Source organism: Nerophis ophidion, linkage group LG01, assembly GCF_033978795.1.
Source record: "Nerophis ophidion isolate RoL-2023_Sa linkage group LG01, RoL_Noph_v1.0, whole genome shotgun sequence".
Taxonomy (NCBI): domain Eukaryota; kingdom Metazoa; phylum Chordata; class Actinopteri; order Syngnathiformes; family Syngnathidae; genus Nerophis; species Nerophis ophidion.
In genome coordinates this window covers 40,415,318-40,439,762 of record NC_084611.1, presented here as the reverse complement: position 1 = coordinate 40,439,762, position 24,445 = coordinate 40,415,318, and the positions used below count along the sequence as shown (strand labels likewise).

At 41.4% G+C, this 24,445-nt stretch overlaps 1 protein-coding gene across 3 annotated transcripts in view; it reads left to right on the top strand.

Moving 5' to 3' along the window:
- The window catches only part of srrm4 (serine/arginine repetitive matrix 4), a 132,409-nt gene extending 111,017 nt beyond the window's left edge, over nucleotides 1-21,392 (top strand). For all 3 annotated transcript variants that reach the window (XM_061902954.1, XM_061902946.1, XM_061902938.1), the window contains 6 exons: nucleotides 451-586; nucleotides 10,965-11,200; nucleotides 16,319-16,537; nucleotides 17,823-17,924; nucleotides 18,017-18,166; nucleotides 19,425-21,392. In XM_061902954.1, the coding sequence (XP_061758938.1) occupies nucleotides 451-586; nucleotides 10,965-11,200; nucleotides 16,319-16,537; nucleotides 17,823-17,924; nucleotides 18,017-18,166; nucleotides 19,425-19,662 (1,081 nt within the window). In that variant the 3' untranslated portion in view covers nucleotides 19,663-21,392. The remainder of the gene's footprint in view (nucleotides 1-450; nucleotides 587-10,964; nucleotides 11,201-16,318; nucleotides 16,538-17,822; nucleotides 17,925-18,016; nucleotides 18,167-19,424) is intronic.
- The last annotated feature ends 3,053 nt before the right edge of the window (nucleotides 21,393-24,445 follow it).

Genomic DNA, 24,445 nt, shown 5'->3' with positions numbered 1-24,445 from the left:
TCATGACAAAAACGTCCCTTTTTCATGACAAAGAAGAAAAAAAAAAGGAGAAAAAAAGGACCCCGTGTATATGATAGTAGCTCATTGCTGTTTTTGAGGATGTACTAAAACAATTTTAGTCAAAGATCCTCAATATAAACGGATGTTCTCTGCTCTTTTAAGAACTTACCATTTTCAAAAATCCTTTATTTCAAGACAGGGGCACAGCTTTTTTTAACGGCTTTTTACAACAAATGCCAGTCAAAGATCTTCTATATCAGTGGTCCTCAAACTTTGTTCAACAAGTACCACCTCAGTGACCAACATTAAAATGCAGTAGCGTAGTAGGCTTATGTGTTTATTAAAAACCAGGCAGAGGTTTTATTTAGAAAGGATATTTTTTATTTTTATATAGTTTGAACAGTTTACTGTAACTGTGAATTTTAATGATGTTTTTTTTCTCCCCGTCAGACACTTTGTCGAAAAAAGTGAGTCCCGTCAGACGCCGGGACGCACGGCGCTCGCCCACAATGGAACTAATGGTGCGCTGGTGCACAAATCAGTAAAAACAGCGGCAAAATATCCATCGGTCCTCTCCACCGGCGCCGTAAGTACTCTTCGGAACTGTGTACATGTGTAATGTAACATATGGGGTTGGACACTATAAGGCACACCTGCACAATAGAATATGCATTAAAAAAAATTGGGAAAATCATTCTCAGTTTTAGTCCGCATCATCCAAGAGTTATTCACTTATTTGTACTATATTTTCAAGATATTTAATAATTGTTATAAGGTATTAGACCAATATTTTACATATATTACAGGCCAAAAGTTTGGACACACCTTATTCAATGTGTCACACCGCGGTGAGGGATGTCTTCTATTGGTTTCTTGTGAATTGCATGTTTTATTTTAAAAAGTAACTCCTCTTGTTTCAGATCACTTGCCCTTCCTCTTGTGTCACCTGTCTGACGTCATCCGTGACCCCTGATTGTTTCCACCTGTCTCCCATTGCCCTCATGTGCCATATAAGCCCGCGCCTCCCCTCGTTCTGTGTCAGCTTGTCTCTTGTTTTCTTGCCTGTCTTACATTCATGTCTGTGTCTTATATTCCTGGATCTTTAATTCCCACGCTGCTATTTTGAGTTTGACTTTTCTCCTCACTAGAGTGACTTTTGTTATTTAGTTTTTTCAACCGAAGTGGTGAGTTATTATTTTTTTCCTACAAATCTTTCTTTCCTCAAATTTTTGAGTGATTATATTTGTTAACCATTGCTAGATTAAGATTAAGTGTAGACATTTTCCTAGCCATTGTTTTCTTCCTCCCGTTGGAGCGTTTTATTTTAATAAGTTTAATAGCAGATACGGCGAAAATGATAGTTTGTCTTTGTTTTTGTGTATTTTCCTCCTTTTAGGAGTGTTCCTTTTTTTGGGAACCTTTTTCGCCGACAGTTTTTGTTATATGTAGACATTGTATTGCTCTGACTCTGGAGGTGAAAGAGCCGTCAAAATAAAAGCCTAAGAAAGTATTCCTACTCTGCACCTGAGTTCAATCTTATGTCCAAGCCTGACACAATGTGTTTTCTTTATTTTCATGACTATTTACATTGTAGATTGTCACTGAAGGCATCAAAACTAGGAATGAACACATGTGGAGTGATGTACTTGACAAAAAAAGTGTGGAATAACTGAAAACATGTTTTATATTCCAGTTGATTCAAAAGAATAGCCACCCTTTGCTCTGATTACTGCTTTGCACACTCTGGGCATTCTCTTCATGAGCTTCAAGCACACCTGTGAAGTGAAAACCATTTCAGGTTGAGTTGAGTTGAGTTTGAGTCTATTTGGAACATGCAAGCATACAACATGATACAACATGTTCGAAAAGGAGTAGGAAAAAGCAAAGCTTATTTAATCCCACCCCTTTTTCCTTTACATAGCAGTTTCTAAAACTTGTTGATTGATTGAAACTTTTATTAGTAGATTGCACAGTACAGTACAAATTCCGTACAATTGACCACTAAATGGATGGATGGATAATTGGAGAAGTTATATTTCATATGGCAAGATGAGTAAGATCATCTTGAAAATGAATGGATGGATGAAATAAATCCTGAATGTTTATCATTTTTATTCTTATTTGTACTTTGTGAACACTTTAAGTTTGAAGAGTTTCTTTAACCTCCTAAGGCCCAAGCTGTTTGTTTACATGATTTTGTCATGAGCTGTAGTCCGGATCATGTTTTTTGTTATTTTCTGTTAGTTTTAGTGAAGTGAAGTGAATTATATTTATATAGCGCTTTTCTCTAGTGACTCAAAGCGCTTTACATAGTGAAACCCAATATCTAAGTTACATTTAAACCAGTGTGGGTGGCACTAGGAGCAGGTGGGTAAAGTGTCTTGCCCAAGGACACAACGGCAGTGACTAGGATGACGGAAGCGGGAATCGAACCTGCAACCCTCAAGTTACTGGCACGGCCACTCTACCAACCGAGCTATGCCGCCTGCTTTAGACTCGTTTAGTTTCTGTTCACGCTCCCTTGTGTAGTTACCGCGACAACTCATTAGTTTTACCTGCCTCATGTCTTCGGATCACGCACTTGCTCTAATCAGAGACTATTATTTAAGCCTGTTTTTGCCAGTTAGTTGGGCTGGCGACATTACTCTGTGTTTGCTCTATTCATGCCATGGATTCATGCTCTGCGTTGCTTGTTTCATGCTCGTTTCATGCCACAGGTTCATGTTGGTTTTCATGTGATTGTTCGCTTCACGCTAGGCCAAGTAGGTTTTGTTTATTCATGCCACAGTTTGCGAGTTTTTGTTTCTTGTTCATAGTTCTGTCTAAGTGTTATTTTTTGTATCATTGAGTCTTGATTGGTAAATGGTAAATGGGTTGTACTTGTATAGCGCTTTTCTACCTTGTTAAAGGCCTACTGAAATGAGATTTTCTTATTTAAATGGGGATAACAGGTCCATTCTATGTGTCATACTTGATCATTTCGCGATATTGCCATATTTTTGCTGAAAGGATTTAGTAGAGAATATCGACGATAAAGTTCGCAACTTTTGGTCGCTAATAAAAAAGCCTTGCCTGTACTGGAAGTAGCAGACGGTCTGCGCGTGACGTCACGGGTTGTAGGGTTCCTCACATCCTCACATTGTTTATAATCATAGCCACCAGCAGCAAGAGCGATTCGGACCGAGAAAGCAACGATTTCCCTATTAATTTGAGCGAGGATGAAAGATTCGTGGATGAGGAACGTAAGAGTGAAGCACTAGGAAAAAAAAAAAGAAAAAAAGGCGACGGCAATGGGAGCGATTCCGATGTTTTTAAACAAATTTACTAAGATAATTCAGGAAAATTCCTTATGTGCTTATTGTGTTAATAGTGTTTTAGTGAGATTATAAAGTCATATTTGAAAGTCGGAGGGCTGCGGTGACCACCAGTGTCCCTGAGGGAAAATGGAGGAGCCAAGATCACAGCTGCCTTTTTGACAGCTGCTGCAGGAGGACGCAAACTCCGCTCAAGTCTCCGGTAAGAGCGGACTTAATATTACAATTTTCTCATCCAAAAACTTGCTGGTTGACATGTGGTAGAGAAACATGTTCGCTTAAGCTTCACAACAAACAAAGAAACACCGGCTGTGTCTTGGTTGCTGAAGGCAGCTGCAACCCACCGCTTTCCACCAACAGCATTCTTCTTTATAGTCTCCATTATTAATTGAACAAATTGCAAAAGATTCAGCAACACAGATGTCCAAAATACTGTGCAATTATGCGATTAAAGCAGACGACTTTTAGCCGTGAGTGGTGCTGGGCTAAAATGTCCGCTCCAACCAATAACCTCACAAGCACGCGTCAACATAAGCGTCATCATTCCGCTACGTTTTCAACAGGATACCTCGCAGGAAATTTAAAATATCAATTTAGTAAACTAAACCGGCCGTATTGGCATGTGTTGCAATGTTAATATTTCATCATTGATGTATAAACTATCAGACTGCGTGGTCGGTAGTAGTGGGTTTCAGTAGGCCTTTAAGGAACTCAAAGCGCTTTGACACGATTTCCACATTCACTGATTCACACACACATTCACACACTGATGGCGGGAGCTGCCATGCACGGCGCTAACCAGGACCCATCAGGAGCAAGGGTGAAGTGTCTTGCTCAAGGACACAACGGACGTGACTAGGATGGTAGAATGTGGGGATTGAACCAATAACCCTCAGATTGCTGGCACGGCCACTCTCCCAACTTTGCCACGCCGCCGTAGATTAATAAATATGTTCCTACTATCAAGCCTGGTCTGGAATAGTCCGTTTGCATCCCGGGAGAACAAACCCCGCAGCAATTCCATTGTATGTTATACTCTTCTGACACCACCAAATGGCAATATAAGTATCCACATAAGTTGCCATAAGACCCCCAATTCAGTAGTGTACACAATTTTGGAAATAAGAGCTAAAAGGTGCTGTCCACGCATGTGGCCACTAAGGCCCTTAGAGGTCAAGTGGATCATATCAGTACATTGTTTGATTTCTGGATTCAAGAGGTGATTACCTCTTGAAGCTCATCGAGAGAATGCCAAGAGTGTGCGAAGAAGTAATGGGAAAAAAGGCTGGCTCTTTTAAAGAAACTAAAATATAAAACATGTTTTCAGTTATTTCAAGTACATCACTCCACATGTGTTCATTCATAGTTTGGATGCCTTCACTGACAATCTACAATGTAAATAGTCATAGAAATCAAGAAAATGCATTGAATGAAGAGATGGTGTGTCCAAACTTTTGGCCTGCACTGTATATTGGTTTAACAAGGGTGTCCAAAGTGCGGCCCGGGGGCCATTTGCGGCCAGCAACTAATTGCTTACCGGCCTGCTACACATTCTGGAAATGCTATTTCAAAAATTTAAAAAAAACATTTGAAAAAGTGGAATGAGATGAAATCTAACGAGAAAAAGTTGCAATGTTGACGGAAAGCTGTCATGAAGGCTGTTTTTTAAATTGTTTTTCCATTGTTCAAACAAACAAACAAACAAAAAATACAAAAAAATCAATGTTATAATAAATTATTTTCAAGGCTCCAATTACTCCAAAAACTTTACTTTAAAATGTTTTATGTGCAAAAAATATTGCATGTATTGTGTGGTTGCCATATAAAAACATCAAAGTTTTATTTACAAAAGACCGTAAAACAAAACAAAATAACAGTTTAAATGTAAAATCAACAGATATATCTGAAGTTGATCTCGTAACTTAAGTGTTGACAGTTAAAAAATATATATAATAAAAATGTATCACTTTATAAGTGGGGCACCTTTTGGATCCCAAAGATATTTAGTGGGATTGTATTCATCTTTATACTGTGGTTACTCCAAAAAATAATAGTGAATTAAAATCAATGGTGTCCTGCATTATTGATCTTTTATGGTTATGATTACTAAATACTGCATATTTCAGTTTTACTATAAAAACAAGGTTATCTTTGACAAAAATGGCATAAAACCCTTTTTTTTTATATTTAAATGTTTTACTTCATATTAACCTCAAGTTGATATAGAAATGTACTGTAAGCGTTAAATAATCAAAAAAATATAATAATTTGACTTATTTTTTAAATTTTAATGACTGAGACCCTTTATGGTCCCCAGGACCCCTAAAAGTAAAAAAAAAAAAATCCACATTTTTTGTTATGGTTTGAAAATGAAAAATATCAAAATGGACCCTGCATGCCTTAATATTTCTGTGTGCGGCCCTCAGTGGAAAAAGTTTGGACACCCATGATTTATAATAATAGTGTTGAAGTTATATACAACAATAATGAGAATGGTTCATGTTTGGAAAGTTTCCAGACCTAAAAGCTGGAGTTCGACGTCGTCGGGGATGTAGAAATATGTGCAATAAAACGCCTAGACACCCAGACAGAAATCATTTTGGCAGAAGATTAGGGACCCGTCCGAACGGGTCTTATCCGGCTGGTCGTATAAATTCATGATTAGTTCATCCATATTTGATGGAGACGGTTTGGACTCATACAGAACATCCCATAGATGCTGGCAGACAGGTCCTCAGATCAAGTTTGGAACAGATGCCTGTAAAAAAAAAGATACCTTAGTTTTTGTTGTGTAGTGCTTTATAAGCAAGAACCCATATTTGGTACCTGAAGTCCTAATGGGCTGCCATTCAGTCATTAAAACCGTCCAAACTGCTCGTTTATTCCACCGCCCTGCCATCATGGATGCTAATTATGGACTGGTTTGGAATCAGTGTAAACATAAAGTGGACTGGACCGGCGCCAAGGAAAATACACTAAGTGGCTGTAATTGAATACCTGAATGATGCGTTATTAGTGGCAGTTCAGAAAAGATAATTAGCCTAAACGCTAAATTGATTGAGTGATTGACAGCTTCCGGCCAACAAATTCTGATTCGCTCTTATTTCCCTTTGACTTTTGCTAATTGCACAGATGGATGTTTGTAATTACGCAGCGTGAAAAACAAGGTTTTAATGAAAATCCAATAGGTTGAATTGCGCCTTCGCCTCAATATCCTCAAATAGGCTGCTCTACTAGTGCTGAATCAGCGGCATTGATTCGCAGGCTCTGATTGGATGGATAAGAGCACTTAAGCACAAAGGTAATTCAGAGTCACCTGTGAGTTAGCGTGAGATGGCAAGTGGCATAGGAGAACAATGGAAATAACAAAAGGATCACGAGACCTTTGAACAATTTTGACACCACCGTTATACAACAAAATGCAGGCTAATGTTTTAATGATTGTATATTTACAGTTGTGCTCATAAGTTTACATACCCTGGGAAAATTTAGGATTTCTTTGCCGAGTCGCCAGAAGAAAGCCATTTCCCCGCCAACGTCACAAAGTATCGCGCTTACTTTACAGCAAACAGCACAGAGACAAGCCTAAAAAAACTTCTGGAACAAAGTAATTTGGAGTGATGAGACCAAAATAGAACTTTTTGGTCCCTCGACCATGCAGCCCATTTTTCTTCAAGTGCCTCCGTATTGTGCATCTTGAAACAACCACACCACAATTTTTTTCTGAGAGTTCTGTATTTCAGCTGAAGTTATTTGTGGATTTGTTTTTCAATCTCGAACAATTTTCCTGGCAGTTGTGGCTGAAATCTTTGCTAGTCTACCTGAATCCCTCATTTTCCACTGCTGATTGGCATTCTCAATTCCTTGGATATCTTTTTATACCCCTTTCCTGTTTAATGCAGTTCAATTACCTTTTCTGGCAGATCCTTTGACAATTCTTTTGCCTTCCCCATGACTCAGAATCCAGAAACATCTGTACAGCACTGGATGAAAGACGCAATGGTCTGTCAGAAGCCCAGAAACTCACTGACCTTTTATACACACACATTTATTACAAACAAACAGGTCACAGGTGAAGATTGGAACCTTGATTAGCCAACCTGTTTTTGTCAACTTTTGTGCATGTTATCAGATCAAAGCCACTGGGGTATGTCAATGTGACAGGTCTCCAGCCGTCATTGTGTGGGTTGCAGTGACAATCGATACAGGACACATCGTAGCAGGTTTGACTCTGGTTTATTGTTTCAATAAACATAGTTTCTTGCCAGCCGGTTGCACCAATTTTTCTAGCGTGCCGTTTCTTCCGGCTCGTCGCGGCGCACCTTTCGGTAAACCGCGGGCTGCGTCGTCCGCGGGGGCTCATCTCGCTCTTGGTCTCTCTCGTTGCGTTCGTGGTTTTCCTTCTCGGGTGGTTCCTCTCCTACTTCTGCCCCGATTGTTCCTCCTTTTCCCCTTTTATGCTGCAGAAGAAGATGTAGGGATTGAGAGCAGGTGTGTGAACTACGCACCTGAATCTGATGGCTGCAGTGTCGCTCCAGGCGTGTCCCGCCTCTCTGCTCCGCTGCATGCTCCACCTCCTGGCCGCCATCTTGGGCAGACCACCGTTTGTCGTAGCCTGCTGTCGGCTCCGTCTCTCCACAGTCAACTTTTGATCAGGGTCATTTGGGTACTTTCTTTTGTCATTTTGATTTAAAAAGAGAGTTGTTTGCCAATAAGTGGCTTCACACAACCATTAAGCATGAGTGGAAGAAAGGTTTTTTGTGTTATCATTCATATTCTCTGAAGAATGGCCAAGAAATCATAAATTCTCCCAGGGTATGTAAACTTATGAGCACGACTGTATGTGTCAGCTATCTCTTCTAGTCCTGTATAGCTGCACACAAAAGGGTGGAAAAAGTGTCCCTTTATGTGTGCTATTATTCTTCCGTTAATAATAAACCCTAAAAGACCGATTGACTTGAAATTTCTCACACAGCTCTACCAAACACCCGCCGTAACTGAAATTTGGCAGACACCTTTCGGGGCCCGACAAGCACGTGTGTGTCAAATTTTGAGCAAGATCGGTTAAAAAGGACGGCCACTGTCCACATGGAGCAACCATTAACTTGTGTTACTTATGCCTTGGGTTAAACTAGGGGTCAGCAACCCGCGGCTCTTTAGCACCGCCCTAGTGGCTCCCTGGATCACTTTTTCAGAAATGGAAATACAAACCCCGTTTCCATTTGAGTTGGGAAATTGTGTTATAAACTGAATACAATGATTTGCAAATCCTTTTCAAGCCATATTCAGTTGAATGCACTACAAAGACAACATATTTGATGTTCAAAGTCATAAACTTTATTTTTTATTTTTTTGCAAATAATAATTAACTTAGAATTTCATGGCTGCAACACGTGCCAAAGTAGTTGGGAAAGGGCATGTTCACCACTGTGTTACATCACCTTTTCTTTTAACAACACTCAATAAACCTTTGGGAACTGAGGAAACTAATTGTTGAAGCTTTGAAAGTAGAATTATTTCCCATTCCTGTTTTATGTAGAGCTTCAGTCGTTCAACAGTCCGGGGTCTCCGCTGTCGTATTTTACGCTTTTCATAATGCGCCACACATTTTCGATGGGAGACAGGTCTGGACTGCAGGCGGGCCAGTAAAGTACCTGCACTCTTTTTTTACAAAGACATGCTGTTGTAACACGTGCTGAATGTGGCTTGTTGCACATGCCAATACAGCCGGGTTAGTTTACTTAATTGTAATTTTAAATTTCGCGGCAAACTATTCTGCTGAAATTTCGCGGTATGAAGATGCGTGCGCGTTACGTCACGCCACGCATTGTAGAGGACATTTTGTTCCAGCACCGTTCCTAGCTGTAAGTCGTCTCTTTTCATCGCATGATCCCACAGTATTCTGGACATCTGTGTTGCTGAATCTTTTGCAATTTGTTCAAGTAATAATGGAGACATCAAAGAAGAAAGCTGTAGGTGGGAAGCGGTGTATTGTGGCCGCCTTTAGCAACACAAACACAGCCGGTCCTTCATTGTTTACATTCCCGAAAGATGACGGTGAAGCTTTACTATGGAACAGAGCGGTCAAGCGAAAGTAAAGTGTATTATGCAGCGATCATTTCGAAAGATCGTGTTTCGAAGAGGGCCCCTTGTGAAGGGCAGAGATGGGTATCGCCACCACCCGTCGACTGGTGCTGAAGAAAGGTGCGGGGCCGACCTTCAGGTTGTACAGGTGCGACCATATAATCGCACTAAAACACTAGTAACATAATAAGCAGATAAGGGATTTTCCAGATTTATCTTCTAGTCCTTCACTCTCACTTTCCTCATCCACGAATCTTTCATCCTCGCTCAAATTAATGGGGAAATCGTCGCTTTCTCGGTCCAAATCGCTCTCGTTGCTGGTGTCAATGATTGTAAACAATGTTCAGATGTAAGGAGCTCCACAACCTGTGACGTCACGCGCATATAGTCTGCTACTTACGGTAAAGGCAAGGCTTTTTTATAAGCACCAAAAGTTGCGAACTTTATCGTCGATGTTCTCTACTAAATCCTCTCAGCAAAAATATGGCAATAACGCGAAATGATCAAGTATGACACATAGAATGGACCTGCTGTACCCGTTTAAATAAGAAAATCTCATTTCAGTAGGCCTTTAATTTTATTCCCAGGTCAAATGTAGGGACTTTTCTAATCCAGCAGATGGCACCATTATGAAACACCAACACAGTATCAGCGCAGCGTCAACACAGCCAGTGAGCTTACTTATCACTACTAGCCACAGTCTAGTTATAAATTTAGCACAACCTAAATTCCACAACGCACAATCAAGGGTGATGACCGGTAAGTATGAACAGAAAAATGCATGCCAGTGTTCTGATCGGGCAACACAAGGACATGCTTTCCTTAAAGTGTGAATGACAAAGACTCCAAGACCCAATGGCGGTAAAAAGGTCATGGAGTGCCACTATTGAACGCAATACTCCGGTACGTCCCACTCCAAAAAAAAAGTCAAAGTGGCTCTGAGTTATTGTCTTTTTCTTGCAATTGACGACTCTAATGATGCACTTATGTTGCCCCCTTTTTCTTACACCTTCCCTACTTAAGGAGGAAATCTTGATTGGTAAGTGGATGCTGTCCGCAGATTGAGGGATGTTGATGTAGGTTCTGCAGGCTGATAGCAGGAGGCACAGCCATGAAGGCTCTTTTACTTACACTGCTGCCTTCTGTCTGTGCTACATACAAGCCATTTTGTCATGTTTGTACAATCTGAGCGACCACGGGGCTCCTCTTTCCCTTTCTGCAGTAGAATTAGAGCCAGTAGAAGTTTTTTTTTCACGCAACCTCTATGTGTTTTCATATGATTGTGTTTTAGTTTAGAGCCACTTTTGTCAGATCTCAGTCTTTTCCTGACACTTCAGTGAGTTTAGACTTTTCTTTTTGTGTTTACCTGCATGCCTCAGATTTGCATGTTTCTTATCTTGTCAGGGTATGAGCTCCCGAGTTTGAATGGAACAAAATTGCTTCAGTTTTCACGGGGATATGAGGGTAGAATGGGATGATTTCTCAGTGGTGTTAAAACAGCTAGCAGGTTTTTTTCACGAGAACGTGCTCGCATTTTAAACCCCGGCCTCTTTTGTTTGTTTACAGATTTTGTCGTCAAAGCTTTTAGAGGGGACGACGTCCAGTCACGGCGGCGCGCACGATTACGACTCGGGCAACGACACATCATCGCCGCCTTCCTGCAAAACGGCCGCCGACGGCAAGAGCGCAGAACGTCGGCGCGCCGCCTCGCAGTTCGCTGACAAGGATGACGTCTCCGACTCAGGGAACTCAGTGACAAGCTACGCCTCGCTCTGCAAAACCTGCAGGGACGACGGCTTGAGGTAAAGTGACTCTATATTGCATTTTCATGGGGGAACTCGGTGGGGCGAAGGATTGAGCCTTGAGCGACGCCACCTCCGATATTGAATTCTGTGTGAAATCGACGAATTTTACAAACCCCAAAACCAGTGAAGTTGGCACGTTGTGTAAAAATCGGAAATAAAAAGAATATTTACAAATCCTTTACAACTAGAGATGTCCGATAATGGCTTTTTTTCCCAATATTCGATATTCCGATATCGTCCAACTCTTAATTACCAATACTGATATCAACTCATACCGATACATACAGTCGTTGAATGAACACATTATTATGCCTAATTTTGTTGTGATGCTCAGCTGGATGCATTAAACAATGTAACAATGTTTTCCAAAATAAATCAACTCAAGTTATGTAAAAAAATGCCAACATGCCACTGCCATATTTATTATTGAAGTCACAAAGTGCTTTTTTTTTTTTAACATGCCTCAAAACAGCAGCTTGGAATTTGGGACATGTTCTCCCTAAAAGAGAGCATGAGGAGGTTGGAGTGGGCAGGGTTGAGGTGGGGTGAGGGGTAGGTGGTAGCGGGGGGTGTATATTGTAGCGTCCGGGAAGAGTTAGTGCTGCAAGGGCTTCCGGGTATTTGTTGTGTTGTGTTTGTGTTGTGTTACGGTGCGGATGTTCTCCCAAAATGTGTTTGTCATTCTTGTTTGGTGTTGGTTCACAGTGTGGCGCATATTTGTGACAGTGTTAAAGTTGTTTATACGGCTACCCTCAGTGTGACCTGTATGGCTGTTGACCAAGTATGCTTTGCATTCACTTGTGTGCGTGTGAAAAGCCGTAGATATCATGTGACTGGGCCGGCATGCAAAGGCAGTGCCTTTAAGGTTTATTGGCGCTCTGTACTTCTCCCTTCGCCCGTGGACACAGTGTCGTTTTAAAAAGTAATAAATTGTACTTTTTGAAACCGATAACAATAATTTTGAAACCGATACCGATAATTTCCGATATAACATTTTAAAGCATTTATCGGCCGATAATATTGGTAGTCCGATATATTGGACATCTCTATTTTCAACCTATATTCAATTGAGTAGACTGCAAGGACAAGATATTTAACGTTCGAACTGGAAAACTTTATTTTTGCAAATATTAGCTCATTTGGAATTTGATGCCTGCAACATGTTTAAAAAAAGCTGGCACAAGTGGCAAAGAAGTTTAAGGAATGCTCATCAAACACTTATTTGGAACATCCCACTAGTGAACAGGCTGATTAGGAACAGGTGTGTGCAATGATTGGGTATAAAAGCAGCTTCCATGAAATGCTCAGTCATTCACAAACAAGGATGGGGTGAGGGTCACCACTTTGTAAATGTCATGATCCGTGGTCTGGATCATGTTTTTGTTATGTTCTGTTAGTTCTGGACTCCCTTAGTTCCTTTTGTGCACCTCTGAGTTTGTTACCCTAGCTACTTATTATTTTCACCCGCTTCTTGTGTTCGGGACGCTCACCTGTTGCTCATCAGAGGCATTATTTAAGCCTGCCTTTGCCGGTCACTTGTCCTGGCGTCATTGTTTGCCTCACGCAACCTACTAGTAAGTCTTGTTTATTTTTATGCCACAGTTTCTTAATTGTTCCATGTCCATAGTATTATGTTTCCTGCGCTAAATATTTGCTTTAGCTCCAAGCGCGATCAGCACGTTGTGCCTTCGCCTTGTGTTCTGTTTTGTTGTACTACTTTTGATATTTCAGAATTAAATCATGTTTTTACCTGCACGTCTTGTCCGGAGTAGTCTGTCTGCCTTCCTGCGGAAACCTCGTTGTGACAGTAAACAAATGCATAAGCAACTTGTCCAACAGTTTGAGAACAACATTTTTCAACGAGCTATTGCAAAGAATTTAGAGATGTCACCATCTAAGGTCTAAGTAATATCATCAAAAGGTTCAGAGAATCTGGAGAAATCACTGCACGTAACATTGAAAGCCCCTGACCTTGTGTCCCTCAGGCGGTACTGCATGAAAAAGCGACATCAGTGTGTAAAGGATATCACCACATGGGCTCAGGGACACTTCAGAAAACCACTGTCAGTAACTACAGTTTGTCGATACATCTGTAAGTGCAAGTTAAAACTTTACTATGCAAAGCCAAAAGCCATTTATCAACAACACCAAGAAATGTCGCCGGCTTTGCTGGGCCGGAACTCATCAAAGGTGGACTGATGCAAAGTGGAAAAGTTTTCTGTGGTCTGACCAGTCCACGTTTCAAATTGTTTTTAGAAACTGTGGATGTCGTGAACGAAGAGGAAAAGAACCATCCGGATTGTTTTTGCCGCAAAGTTCAAAAACCAGCATCTGTGATGGTATGGGGGTGCATTAGTGCCCAAGGCATGGGTAATTTACACAGCTGTGAAAGCACCATTAATGCTGAAAGGTAGATACAGGTTTTGGAGCAACACATGTTGCCATCCAAGCAACATTATCATGGGCGCCCCTGCTTATTTTAGCAAGACAATGCCAAGCCACGTGTTACAACAGCATGGCTTCATAGTGAAAGAGAGCGGGTACCACTGTAGTCAAGACCAGTCTCCAGTTGAAAATGTGTGGTGCATTATGAAGCCTAAAATACGACAACAGAGACCCCTGGACAACTTAAGCAGTACATCAAGCAAGAATGGGAAATAATTCCACCTGAAAAGCTTCAAACCTTGGTCTCCTCAGTTCTCAAACGTTTACTGAGTGTTGTTAAAAGGAAAGGCCATGTAACATGGTGGTAAAAATGCCCTTCTGCCAACTTTTATGCAACATGTTGCTGCCATTAAATTCTAAGAAATAAAAATAAAGTTTCTTAGTTCGAACATTACATATCTTGTATTTGCAGTTGATTCAATTGAATATAAGCTAAAAAAGATTTGCAAATCCTTGTATTCTGTTTTAATTTACGATTTACACAACATGCCAACTTCACTGGTTTGGTTTTTTGTACAAACCCTGTTTCCATATGAGTTGGGAAATTATGTTAGATGTAAATATAAACGGAATACAATGATTTGCAAATTACTTTCAACCCATATTCAATTGAATGCACTACAAAGACAAGATATTTGATGTTCAAACTCCTAACTTTATTGATTTTTTTTTGCAAATAATAATTACTTTAGAATTTCATGGCTGCAACACGTGCCAAAGTAGTTGGGAAAGGGCATGTTCACCACTGTGTTACATTACCTTTTCTTTTAACAACACTCAATAAACGTTTGGGAACTGAGAAAACTAATTGTTGAAGCTTTGAAAGTGGAATTATTTCCCATTAATGTTTTATGTAGCTCTTCAGTCGTTGAACAGTCCGGAGTCTCCGCTGTCGTATTTTACGCTTCATAATGCGCCACACATTTTCGATGGGAGACAGTTCTGGACTGCAGGCAGGCCAGGAAAGTACCCACACTCTTTTTTTACAAAGCCACGCTGCTGCAACACGTGCTGAATGTGGCTTGGCATTGTCTTGCTGAAATAAGCAGGGGCGTCCATGAAAAAGACGGCGCTTAGATGGCAGCATATGTTGTTCCAAAACCTGTATTTACCTTTCAACATTAATGGTGCCTTCACAGATGTGTAAGTTACCAATGCCTTGGGCACTAATGCACCCCCATACCATCACAGATGCTGGCTTTTGAACTTTGCGTCGATAACAACCTAGATAGTTGGCTTCCCCTTTTTGTCGAATATTTCCAAAAACAATTTGAAATGTGGACTCGTCAGACCACAGAACACTTTTCCACTTTGCATCAGTCCATCTTAGATGATCTTGGGCCCAGAGAAGCCGGCGGCGTTTCTGGATGTTGTTGATAAATGGCTTTTGTTTTGCATAGTAGAGTTTTAACTTGCACTTACAGATGTAGCGACCAACTGTATTTAGTGACAGTGGTTTTCTGAAGTGTTCCTGAGACCATGTGGTGATATCCTTTAGAGATTGTTGTTGATTTTTCATACAGTGCCGTCCGAGAGACCGAAGGTCACGGTCAATGTTGGTTTCTGGCCATGCCGCTTACGTGGAGTGATTTCTTCAGATTCTCTGAACCTTTTGATAATATTATGGAATGTAGATGTTGAAATCCCTAAATTTCTTGCAATTGCACTTCGAGAAACGTTGTTCTTAAACTGTTTGACTATTTGCTCACGCAGTTGTGGACAAAGGGGTGTACCCCACCCCATCCTTTCTTGTGAAAGACTGACCATTTTTCAGGAAGCTGTATTTATACCCAATCATGGCACCTACCTGTTCCCAATTAGCCTGCACACCTGTGGGATGTTCCAAATAAGTGTTTGATGAGCATTCCTCAACTTTATCAGTATTTATTGCCACCTTTCCCAACTTCTTCGTCACGTGTTGCTGGCATCAAATTCTAAAGTTAATGATTATTTGCAAAAAAATAAATGTTTATCAGTTTGAACATCAAATATGTGGTCTTTGTAGCATATTCAACTGAATATGGGTTGAAAATGATTTGCAAATCATTATATTCCGTTTATATTTAAATCTAACACAATTTCCCGACTCATATGGAAACAGGGTTTGTAGATATTTTGTTTTTGTGGCCAAAGTGACTTTTGTCAACAAGGTTGGTGATTTTTAGATTAGCGACAGCTCAACTTTTGGGGTGCTTTAAAGAAACAGGCGAGGGATTCGCAAACCAGACTCTAGCAGACGTGAAGAAGTCGGGTCAAGAAAGAGTCGTTCATGATTTTTGTGACCAGGATGAATATTTGTTTCCACCATAGTTGTAGGATGCCTCACGGCGTGGGTTTTATCTTGCGGAAAGTGTTGAAAGGTGTCAAACTTCGAAATCCCAAGATGACAGTTGAGGACTGTTTGGAAGCAGTTGTGTTGTAGGTCTTTGTGTAACCCAGCTAGTTCTTGAAGTTGTCGGGAGTGAGGTTTACCAACGTAAATCTGGCACATCCTGTTAGACTTGATCAAAGCCTCGACAACAAATAATATCAGGGTGACTACGGCCCTCTCAGATCCGATGTCTATTCAAATCTGCACTCATGGCACCCAAGATGTGAGCCAACGGTGCAATATGAAAAAAACTGCTTGAATATCCTCACTTACCATTCCAACAAATGTTTCCCTCACAGAGAACACGTCATGTTGGGATGTCGGGTTGACGTCATGAGATCTTCCGAGACTTCCGGCTGCTCCCAGGAGGCGAGCGAGTCTTCCGGAAGGTCACGGAGCCGAGGAAGGAAGAAGAAGAAGAAGAAGAAGAAGAAGAAGAGTAGGAAAAGGAGGAGGTGCAGATCATCAGGCAGCTCCAGATACTCGGGACACCACTCTCGAAACTCGTCGTCTGTTAGGTGTGAATTACACGGAATGACACTTATGAAATCTTCTAGATCTCAAAGGCCTACTGAAACCCACTACTACCGACCACGCAGTCTGATAGTTTATATATCAATGATGAAATATTAACATTGCAACACATGCTATACGCCCGGTTTAGTTTACTAAATTACAATTTTAAATTTTGCGCGGAAGTATCATGCTAAAACTTTGCGGTATGATGACGCATGCGCGTGACGTCACGCATTGTAGCGGATATTTTGTTCCAGCAGCACCGTTCACAGCTATAAGTCGTCTCTTTTCATCGCATGATTCCACAGTATTATGGACTTCTGCGTTGCTGAATCTTTTGCAATTTGTTCAATTAATAATGGAGACGTCAAAGAAGAAAGATGTATTGCGGCCGCCTTTAGCAACAAAAACACAACCAGGTGTTTCCTTGTTTCCTTGTTTACATTCCCGAAAGATTACAGTGAAGCTTTACTATGGGACAGAGCGGTCAAGCGAACATGATTCCTTACCACATGTCCACTGGCAGGTTTCGGTGAGAAAATGGTGGTAATAAGTCGGCTCTTACCGTGGACATGGGCGGCGAGCTTGCGTTGTTCCTCCTGCAGCTGCGAACTCTCTTTCCTCCTCCCACCGGCCGCCCCCGACCGTCGGATACTTTCACCGCGGAGGAGGGGGAAAAAAAAATCTCAGCCCGGCTGCCTTCGCTTAGTCGAGAAACGTGGCTTCCCTCGGAGACACTGGCGGTCACCACACCCGTGGCCACACCCCTCTGACTTTCAGGTTGTACAGGTACGACCATATAATCTCACTAAAACACTAGTAACACAATAAGCAGATAAGGGATTTTCCAGAATGATCCTAGTAAATGTGACTAATAACATCCGAATCGCTCTGCCGTCTATTTTTTTTTCTAGTCCTTCACTCTCAGTTTCCTCATCCACGAATCTTTCATCCGTGCTCAAATTAATGGGGAAATCGGCACTTTCTCGGTCCGAATCGCTCTCGCTGCTGGTGGTCCTGATTATAAACAATGTTCAGATGTGAAGAGCTCCACAACCTGGGACGTCACGCGCACATCGTCTGCTACTTCCGGTACAGGCAAGGCTTTTTTATTAGCGACCAAAAGTTGCGAACTTTATCGTTGATGTTCTCTACTAAATCTTTTCAGCAAAAATATGGCAATATCACGAAATGATCAGGTATGACATATAGAATGGACCTGCTATCCCCGTTTAAAATAGAAAATCTCATTTCAGTAGGCCTTTAAAGCACGCTCCTTCGTTGCAGGTCCTACTCGCGTTTGCCGAGTTATTCTCCGGCTCGGAGGCGGCGAGGCAGCGTGAGCAGCAACAGCTCCAGGGGAAGCTACTCCAGATACAGCCACGACAGGTGAACTTGACCAAAGTCACCAACCAATCATAGCCGGGGAACCGCAGTCCTGTCACCGAGACGACAACATTTCTCACCCGTCTGCCTCGCAGGTCGCGATCAAGGCGGCGGACATCCAGTTCCAGAGAGACGGACGTCATGCACAAGTCCAGCAGGAAGCGACGGAGACGTGAATTCTACTCTCCGATGAGGAAGAGGAGGAAGGATTCGCCGAGCCATCTGGAGGCGCGTCGAATCACGAGGTAATTGAAGAGATGAGGTTGTGTGGAGTTTGCGTGTTCTCCAGCTTGCTCCCACCTCCAAAGACATGCACCAGTGCAGAGGTGCCCACACTACTTTTCAATTGACCAAGTCAAGGAGATCTACCTCATTCATATTTATAATTTATATGTATTTATTTATGAAAGAGACATTTTTGTTAACAAGTTAATGGTGTTTAATGATAATACAAGCATGTTTAACACATATAGATTCCTTTGTTTCATGAAGACAAGAATATAAGTTGGTTTATTACCTGATTCTGATGACTTGCATTGATTGGAATCAGACAGTGGTGCTGATAACGTCCGCATTTTCAAATGGAGGAGAAAAAAAAGTCCCGCTTTCTGTCCAATACCACATGCAAGTGGTATTGGCATTTAGCAATTTGGCATCTCATTTGTCCAACTTGCATACTTGTTTTTAAACACTTTGTTATGAAAGTAGCATATGTGTGTGTGGCCCTTTAATGTGTGGCAGCAGGTGAGTGACGTCAGTGAGTGTGTGGGCGAGAGAGCAGAGGGAGCGGTCGATGAGGAAATACATTGGCATCAAACTCCGTAGCTGGCATGTTTGTGCACGCTAGCTTTCTGAGACTCTTATTTTGTTAGCACAGACAGGATGAAGCAGGTCTTTTATGGTGAAAACAGGAACTGTGCAGTCGGTCTTTAGAGTTTTTTAACAGCAGATACGGCCCAACAGTCTGTTGAAATAATAAGTGTTTCTTTCCGTCCTGTCAGTGATTTTTTTCTCAATAATAAGCTCGCAGCAGCCAGCGTCATCTCACAAGATGCTCGGGTGCCGGGAATGTCAAACAACTGACGAAAGTGAAGTCTTGGTGAAGATTGATGATTGCTAATTTTTATGTCTATCTTTTTAATGCCTGGCTTGCGATCGACTGACACACCCTTTGCGATTGACCGATAGCTCGCAATCGACGTAATGGGCACCCTTGCACCAGGGGATAGGTTGATTGGCAACACTAAATTGGTCCTACTGTTTAATTGTTGTCTGTCTATCTGTGTTGGCCCTGTGATGAGGTGGCGACTTGTCCAGGGTGTACACCACCCTCTACCCAAATTCAGCTGAGATAAGCTCCAGCACCCCCCGTGATCCCGAAAGGGACAAGCGGTAGAAAAGGGATGGATGGATGGCATTATGGCGATTTTCAGTGGAGATGGTATTTGGTGGAAAAACTTTGAAAACCACTGAACTCGATTATGTTTGCTTCTCGTCCCCCAGTGCCAGGAAGAGGCCCGTCCCTTACTTCCGCCGGAGTCCTTCCACCTGCAGCAGCACCTCGTCCTGGAGCAGCCTCTTCTCGCGCGGCCACAGGTTCGTCCGCAGCCTGGAGCGCAGCAGGAGCCGCGGTCGCAGCTCCTCCAGTTCCTGCTGCACCTACAGGAGCTTCAGTCGCAGCTCCTCCTGGAACTCCGTCTTTGGGACCCAGCGCCGCGGTATCAGAAGGAGCAGACATTAGGACGGGGAAGGGAAGGCTTGGACGCGAGGGTGAGACCCTCTCGTTGTTGGCCCCAGACTGTCCTTCGCATCACGTGACCATATTTGGTCATATATTGTACCTCAACACTCCATTGGAAAGCTCACGGGGGAACCTGTTGAACATAAAAGGTGACAGCCTTCAGTCTTTCAGGGATTGTAGAAGAATCTATTTGTTTTTAATCCATTGCCGGTCCCGTTTATGTCGACCGACTTGTATAGACTCGAACCAAAGGTCAAATCCTTTTTCTTTATTGTTAACATTCCATGGTATACTGTTGGTTCAAGCCAGAAAAGAGCAGTCACAGCCAATGTTTGCTCCGCACCAGACCACAAGACTCCTAGTGGTTTTGATCTCCACTTGACTAGAAGAAGTCCAAAGTGTAGTAAGAGCCCCCATGCTACACTATATTGCCAAAAGTATTTGGCCACCCATCCAAATGATGAGAATCAGGTGTCCTATTCATTTGGCCCGGCCAGAGGTGTATAAAATCAAGCACTTAGGGATGGACACTGTTTCTACAAACATTTGTGAAAGGAGCTCTCAGGTTTGGAACTGTCACAGGATGCCGCCTGTGCAACAAATCCAGTCGTGAAATGTTCTCGTTCCAAAATATTCCAAAGTCAACTGTCAGCTTTATTATAAAAAAATAAGGGAAGATTTAGGGAACAACAGCAACTCAGCCACCAAATGGTAGGTCACGTAAACCGACAGAGAGAGGGCAGTGGAGGAATTATGGTGTGGGGTTGCTTTTCAGGGAAAGGAATTTTGAAGGTTCCAGGATTCCAAAACCTTTTTGGACAATTCTATGCTCCCAGCCTTGTGGGAATTGTTTGGGGCAGGCCTTTGCCTTTTCCATCATGACTGTGCACTAGTGCACAAAGCAAGGTCCATAAAGGCATAGATGACAGAGTCTGGTGTGGATGAACTTGACTGGCCTGCACAGAGTCCTGACCTTAACCCGATAGAACACCTTTGGGATGAATTAAAACAGAGACTGAGAGTCAGGCCTTCTCGACGAACATCACCAATGCATTTTCGGAAGAATGGTGGAAAATTCCTATATACACACTCCGCAACCTTGTGGACAGCCTTCCCGGAAGAGTTGAAGCTGTAATAGCTGCAAAAAGGTGGACCGACATCATATTGAACCCTATGGGTTGGGATTGGGATGGCACTTCAAGTTCATATGTCAGTCAAGGCAGGTGGCCAAATACTTTTGGTGATGTCGTGTATCAGGTTTTGTTTGTCTGGTGCCGCGGCGAGATAACGAGAAGGGGGAAAAAAACGGGAAAATGTAGGCGTGGACGGCAAGCAGAGTGTCTTTCAGCGCAAATGTCAAAGGAATCTGTCCTCTCAACACGTCGCAAAATGTCAAGAGTCGCGTCTCCGTTGGCAACAGAGCGCCGACGACGTGATTAAGCCCACAGGTGATTTTTAAAGACAATGCTATTGAATGTTTCAGTTTGCGTGTGGATACCACGTCCAATTATTCCCCCGCCTGAAGAATGTTTTTTTTCACCAACCGTCAAACTTGTTTGTTAACTTATTCCTATTAATCGGTCCTGCGTTCTATGCAAGGTGTCTTTTGCTTTTGTTTGTGTTGCGTTCTGAAACCGTTCAACATTTTGTTCTGTAACAGAAATACATAAATCATCGCCTTGCTTGACCTTTTGCTTTGAGTCCTAAAAAAGAGAAGAGGAAAAAAAAGGTGAGCAGTTTGACATTCGCTGTGTTTGCTTCCTCGCCGAGAGTGAGACCAATGCACAGCCACGTAGCTTAGCATGACGCAAATTAGCAAAACCAAATAGGTGGAAAGGCTATGATAGCAGCCGATCTGTTATCTTGTGATTTTATTCCTGTTTTAATAATAATAATTTAACGTTTTTTTTTTAGATTTACATTAAACCCAACCAGCTATGTGCTAAGCTAACTGAGCAAACGATGCATGGTAAATGACCAAAATGTGTCCGAATGGTGTGGTTTTTTTTTCATTCTTAAACATATTTACTGGTTCTTAGTTGATTTTATGGTCTTTTACTGAGAACATGTAGGATTTATTATTTTTATTAATTAATATTTGTTTACATTAATCCCAACCAGCTGTTACCGCTCTGTGCTAAACTAACCCGACTAACAATGGATGCTATACAGCCTGCATCTTTTCAGGATGTGTCAAAATTGTGTTTTTATTCATTGTTAAACAGTTTTGGTTGAATTTAGTGACTTTTACAGGGATTTGTTTTTTATTTATTTTTAATCCCAACCACCTGTGGCCAGTCTGTGCTATGCTAACCGAGTTATTGATTGATGGTAACCATCCATCTTTTCAAGATGTGTCAAAATTGTGCTTTTATTCATTCTTGAACAGTTTTAGTTTAATTTTGCAACTTTTACAGGGATTTTTTTAAATTTTTATATTGTTTTAATCCCAACCATCTGTTACCGGTTTGTACTATGCTAACCGAGCTAATGATTGATGGTTAACGTCCATCTTTTCAGGATGTGTCAAAATTGTGTTTTTATTCATTCTTGAACAGTTTTAGTTTAATTTTGCGACTTTTACTAGGATTTATTTTTTTACGTTGTGTTAATCCCAACCATTTGTTACCAGTCTCCAGGGGTGTGGACTCGAGTCACATGACTTGGACTCGAGTCAGACTCGAGTCATGAATTTGATGACTTTAGACTCGACTTGACAAAATGTAAAAAGACTTGCAACTCGACTTAGACTTTAACATCAATGACTTGTGACTTGACTTGGACTTCAGCCTTTTGACTTGACATGACTTGCTACTTTCCCCAAAACCCAACGATTAAAAAGTTATTAAGGAGCGCTCCGTATCTTCCTTTGTGTACGCGTGTTTGTCAGCGTATGTGCGCTACCTGTCAGTACAACAGCCAATCAAATTACATCAACGTTATTTTCGTCACACAGCATTCAGCCAATCAAATTGCAGGAAAACCAACAAAGAAGAGCTCTCAATCAACCCGCCAGTGAGGAAAAATCATGCCAAAAATAGTTTCGTTCGGGGATTAAAACTACGAGTTGGTCAACAATAAACAAATTCCAGTATGCAAAACATGCAGTTCGAAGATTACAGACGTAGACGCAACAACTTTCAACTTCGTTTGACATTTGCAAAAAGAAGGGTAAGTTTTGAATGTAAGCTAACGTTTATTGGCTGAGTAACTTAACTTGTATTTTTTGTGTAGTTAAATCAGTGAGGCTGTAAACTCACTGCTAACGTTAGAACCATAGACATCTTATAAGTAGACGCAGCATCGAGCGCTACTGCCTACTCGCGCAGACGAGATGCGGGCCGCCATCTTGGAGTGGTGATCCAATCCACTCAATGCAATTAATCTGGCAGGAGCAGTGAACTGTCAGCGCATTTCATTCATTTTACCTCACTGAATACCACTCATTTTCGCGCGCTTTCGTGTCATATGTGTAGCTATGATAAAGGACACATGTTTTGGTGTGTTCATAGTTTGCTTAACAGTAATAAAATATTCTTATATGCCATAAGTGACCAGACATCCGAGATCAAAACTGGGAATAAAAATCCCAGAGAAGGGGGAAAAAAACGGTCAGTTAGTTTTAAATTGAAGAAACAACATGATTAGGTTATATATACATGTGTATATCCCACATAAACAATGTATGAATACATTAGATATCTATATATCTTAGGGACCTATAGACTGTATCTCTGTTCCTGCAGCAGCAGAGAGTTTATTCTGCCTTGACACTTTGTATTGATATTTTCTATTACATTCTTCCCTTAAATAATAATGTTTACAGTGTATGTTTTATATGTATTGTTTATGTATGTTGCTTTGGATAAAAGTGTCCGCCAAATACTTAAACATATATAAACACCTGAAAGTCTTTATATGAACTAAAACCACCAATCTGTTTCACTGGATTCAGAATAAAACCAAAGTCTGTCTTACCCAACAATGTTAGTATTTTAATATTGTTACTTGAAGACTTATTCCTGGTTAAAATTATACTGTTAAGAGAGAACTGTCTTATTTTTGCCTAAAATGAGAATGCATCATAATCAGTGGCGGCTGGTGAATTTTGTTTTAGGTGGGGCTGAAAGTTTGTAAACCAAATACCTGTAGGGGCGGGGTCATCCTCCCCCAGAAGATTTCTTTGTGATTTTCACATACAAATAGTGAAGATCTTTGCTTCTTCTGAACTCTGTGGTGATATTCTTTTCACAAAATACAACCAATAGTACGTTAACGTTAAATCTTACTTATGAAAAGTAATCCCTCGATTCCTATTTTCAATAGTCCGCTCATTTGAGCAGGAAAACGCTGAACACCAGTCCGACATCTTTGTTTTCTACCTGTCAGTTTAGGCTGCTCGCCGGCACCTTGTCACCTTTTCAAGATGGCGGCCAAATTGCTTGTGTAATAGCAGCCAATGCAGCGTCTACTTATAAGATGTCTATGGTTATAACGTCATCGCAAACATGACAATCTGTTGCGTCCACTGCAGTTCACTACTTTATTCATACTTTTTGTCAAGTGATATTTTTTTTAAGCAGGGTTGCATGAGGTACCTACACATAACGTTACGTTGGTGAATGCATCACACACAGTAAGTCAGCAGCACCGCGTATTTTAGCCACCTACAAAAAGACAGACATAGTCAGTTAAAATGTATACTATATTAAGAATATGTGTACATATTGCATAGGGCCCTGACATCTAAAAAGTATGAGTGTTCATTGTTATGTTCATGTAT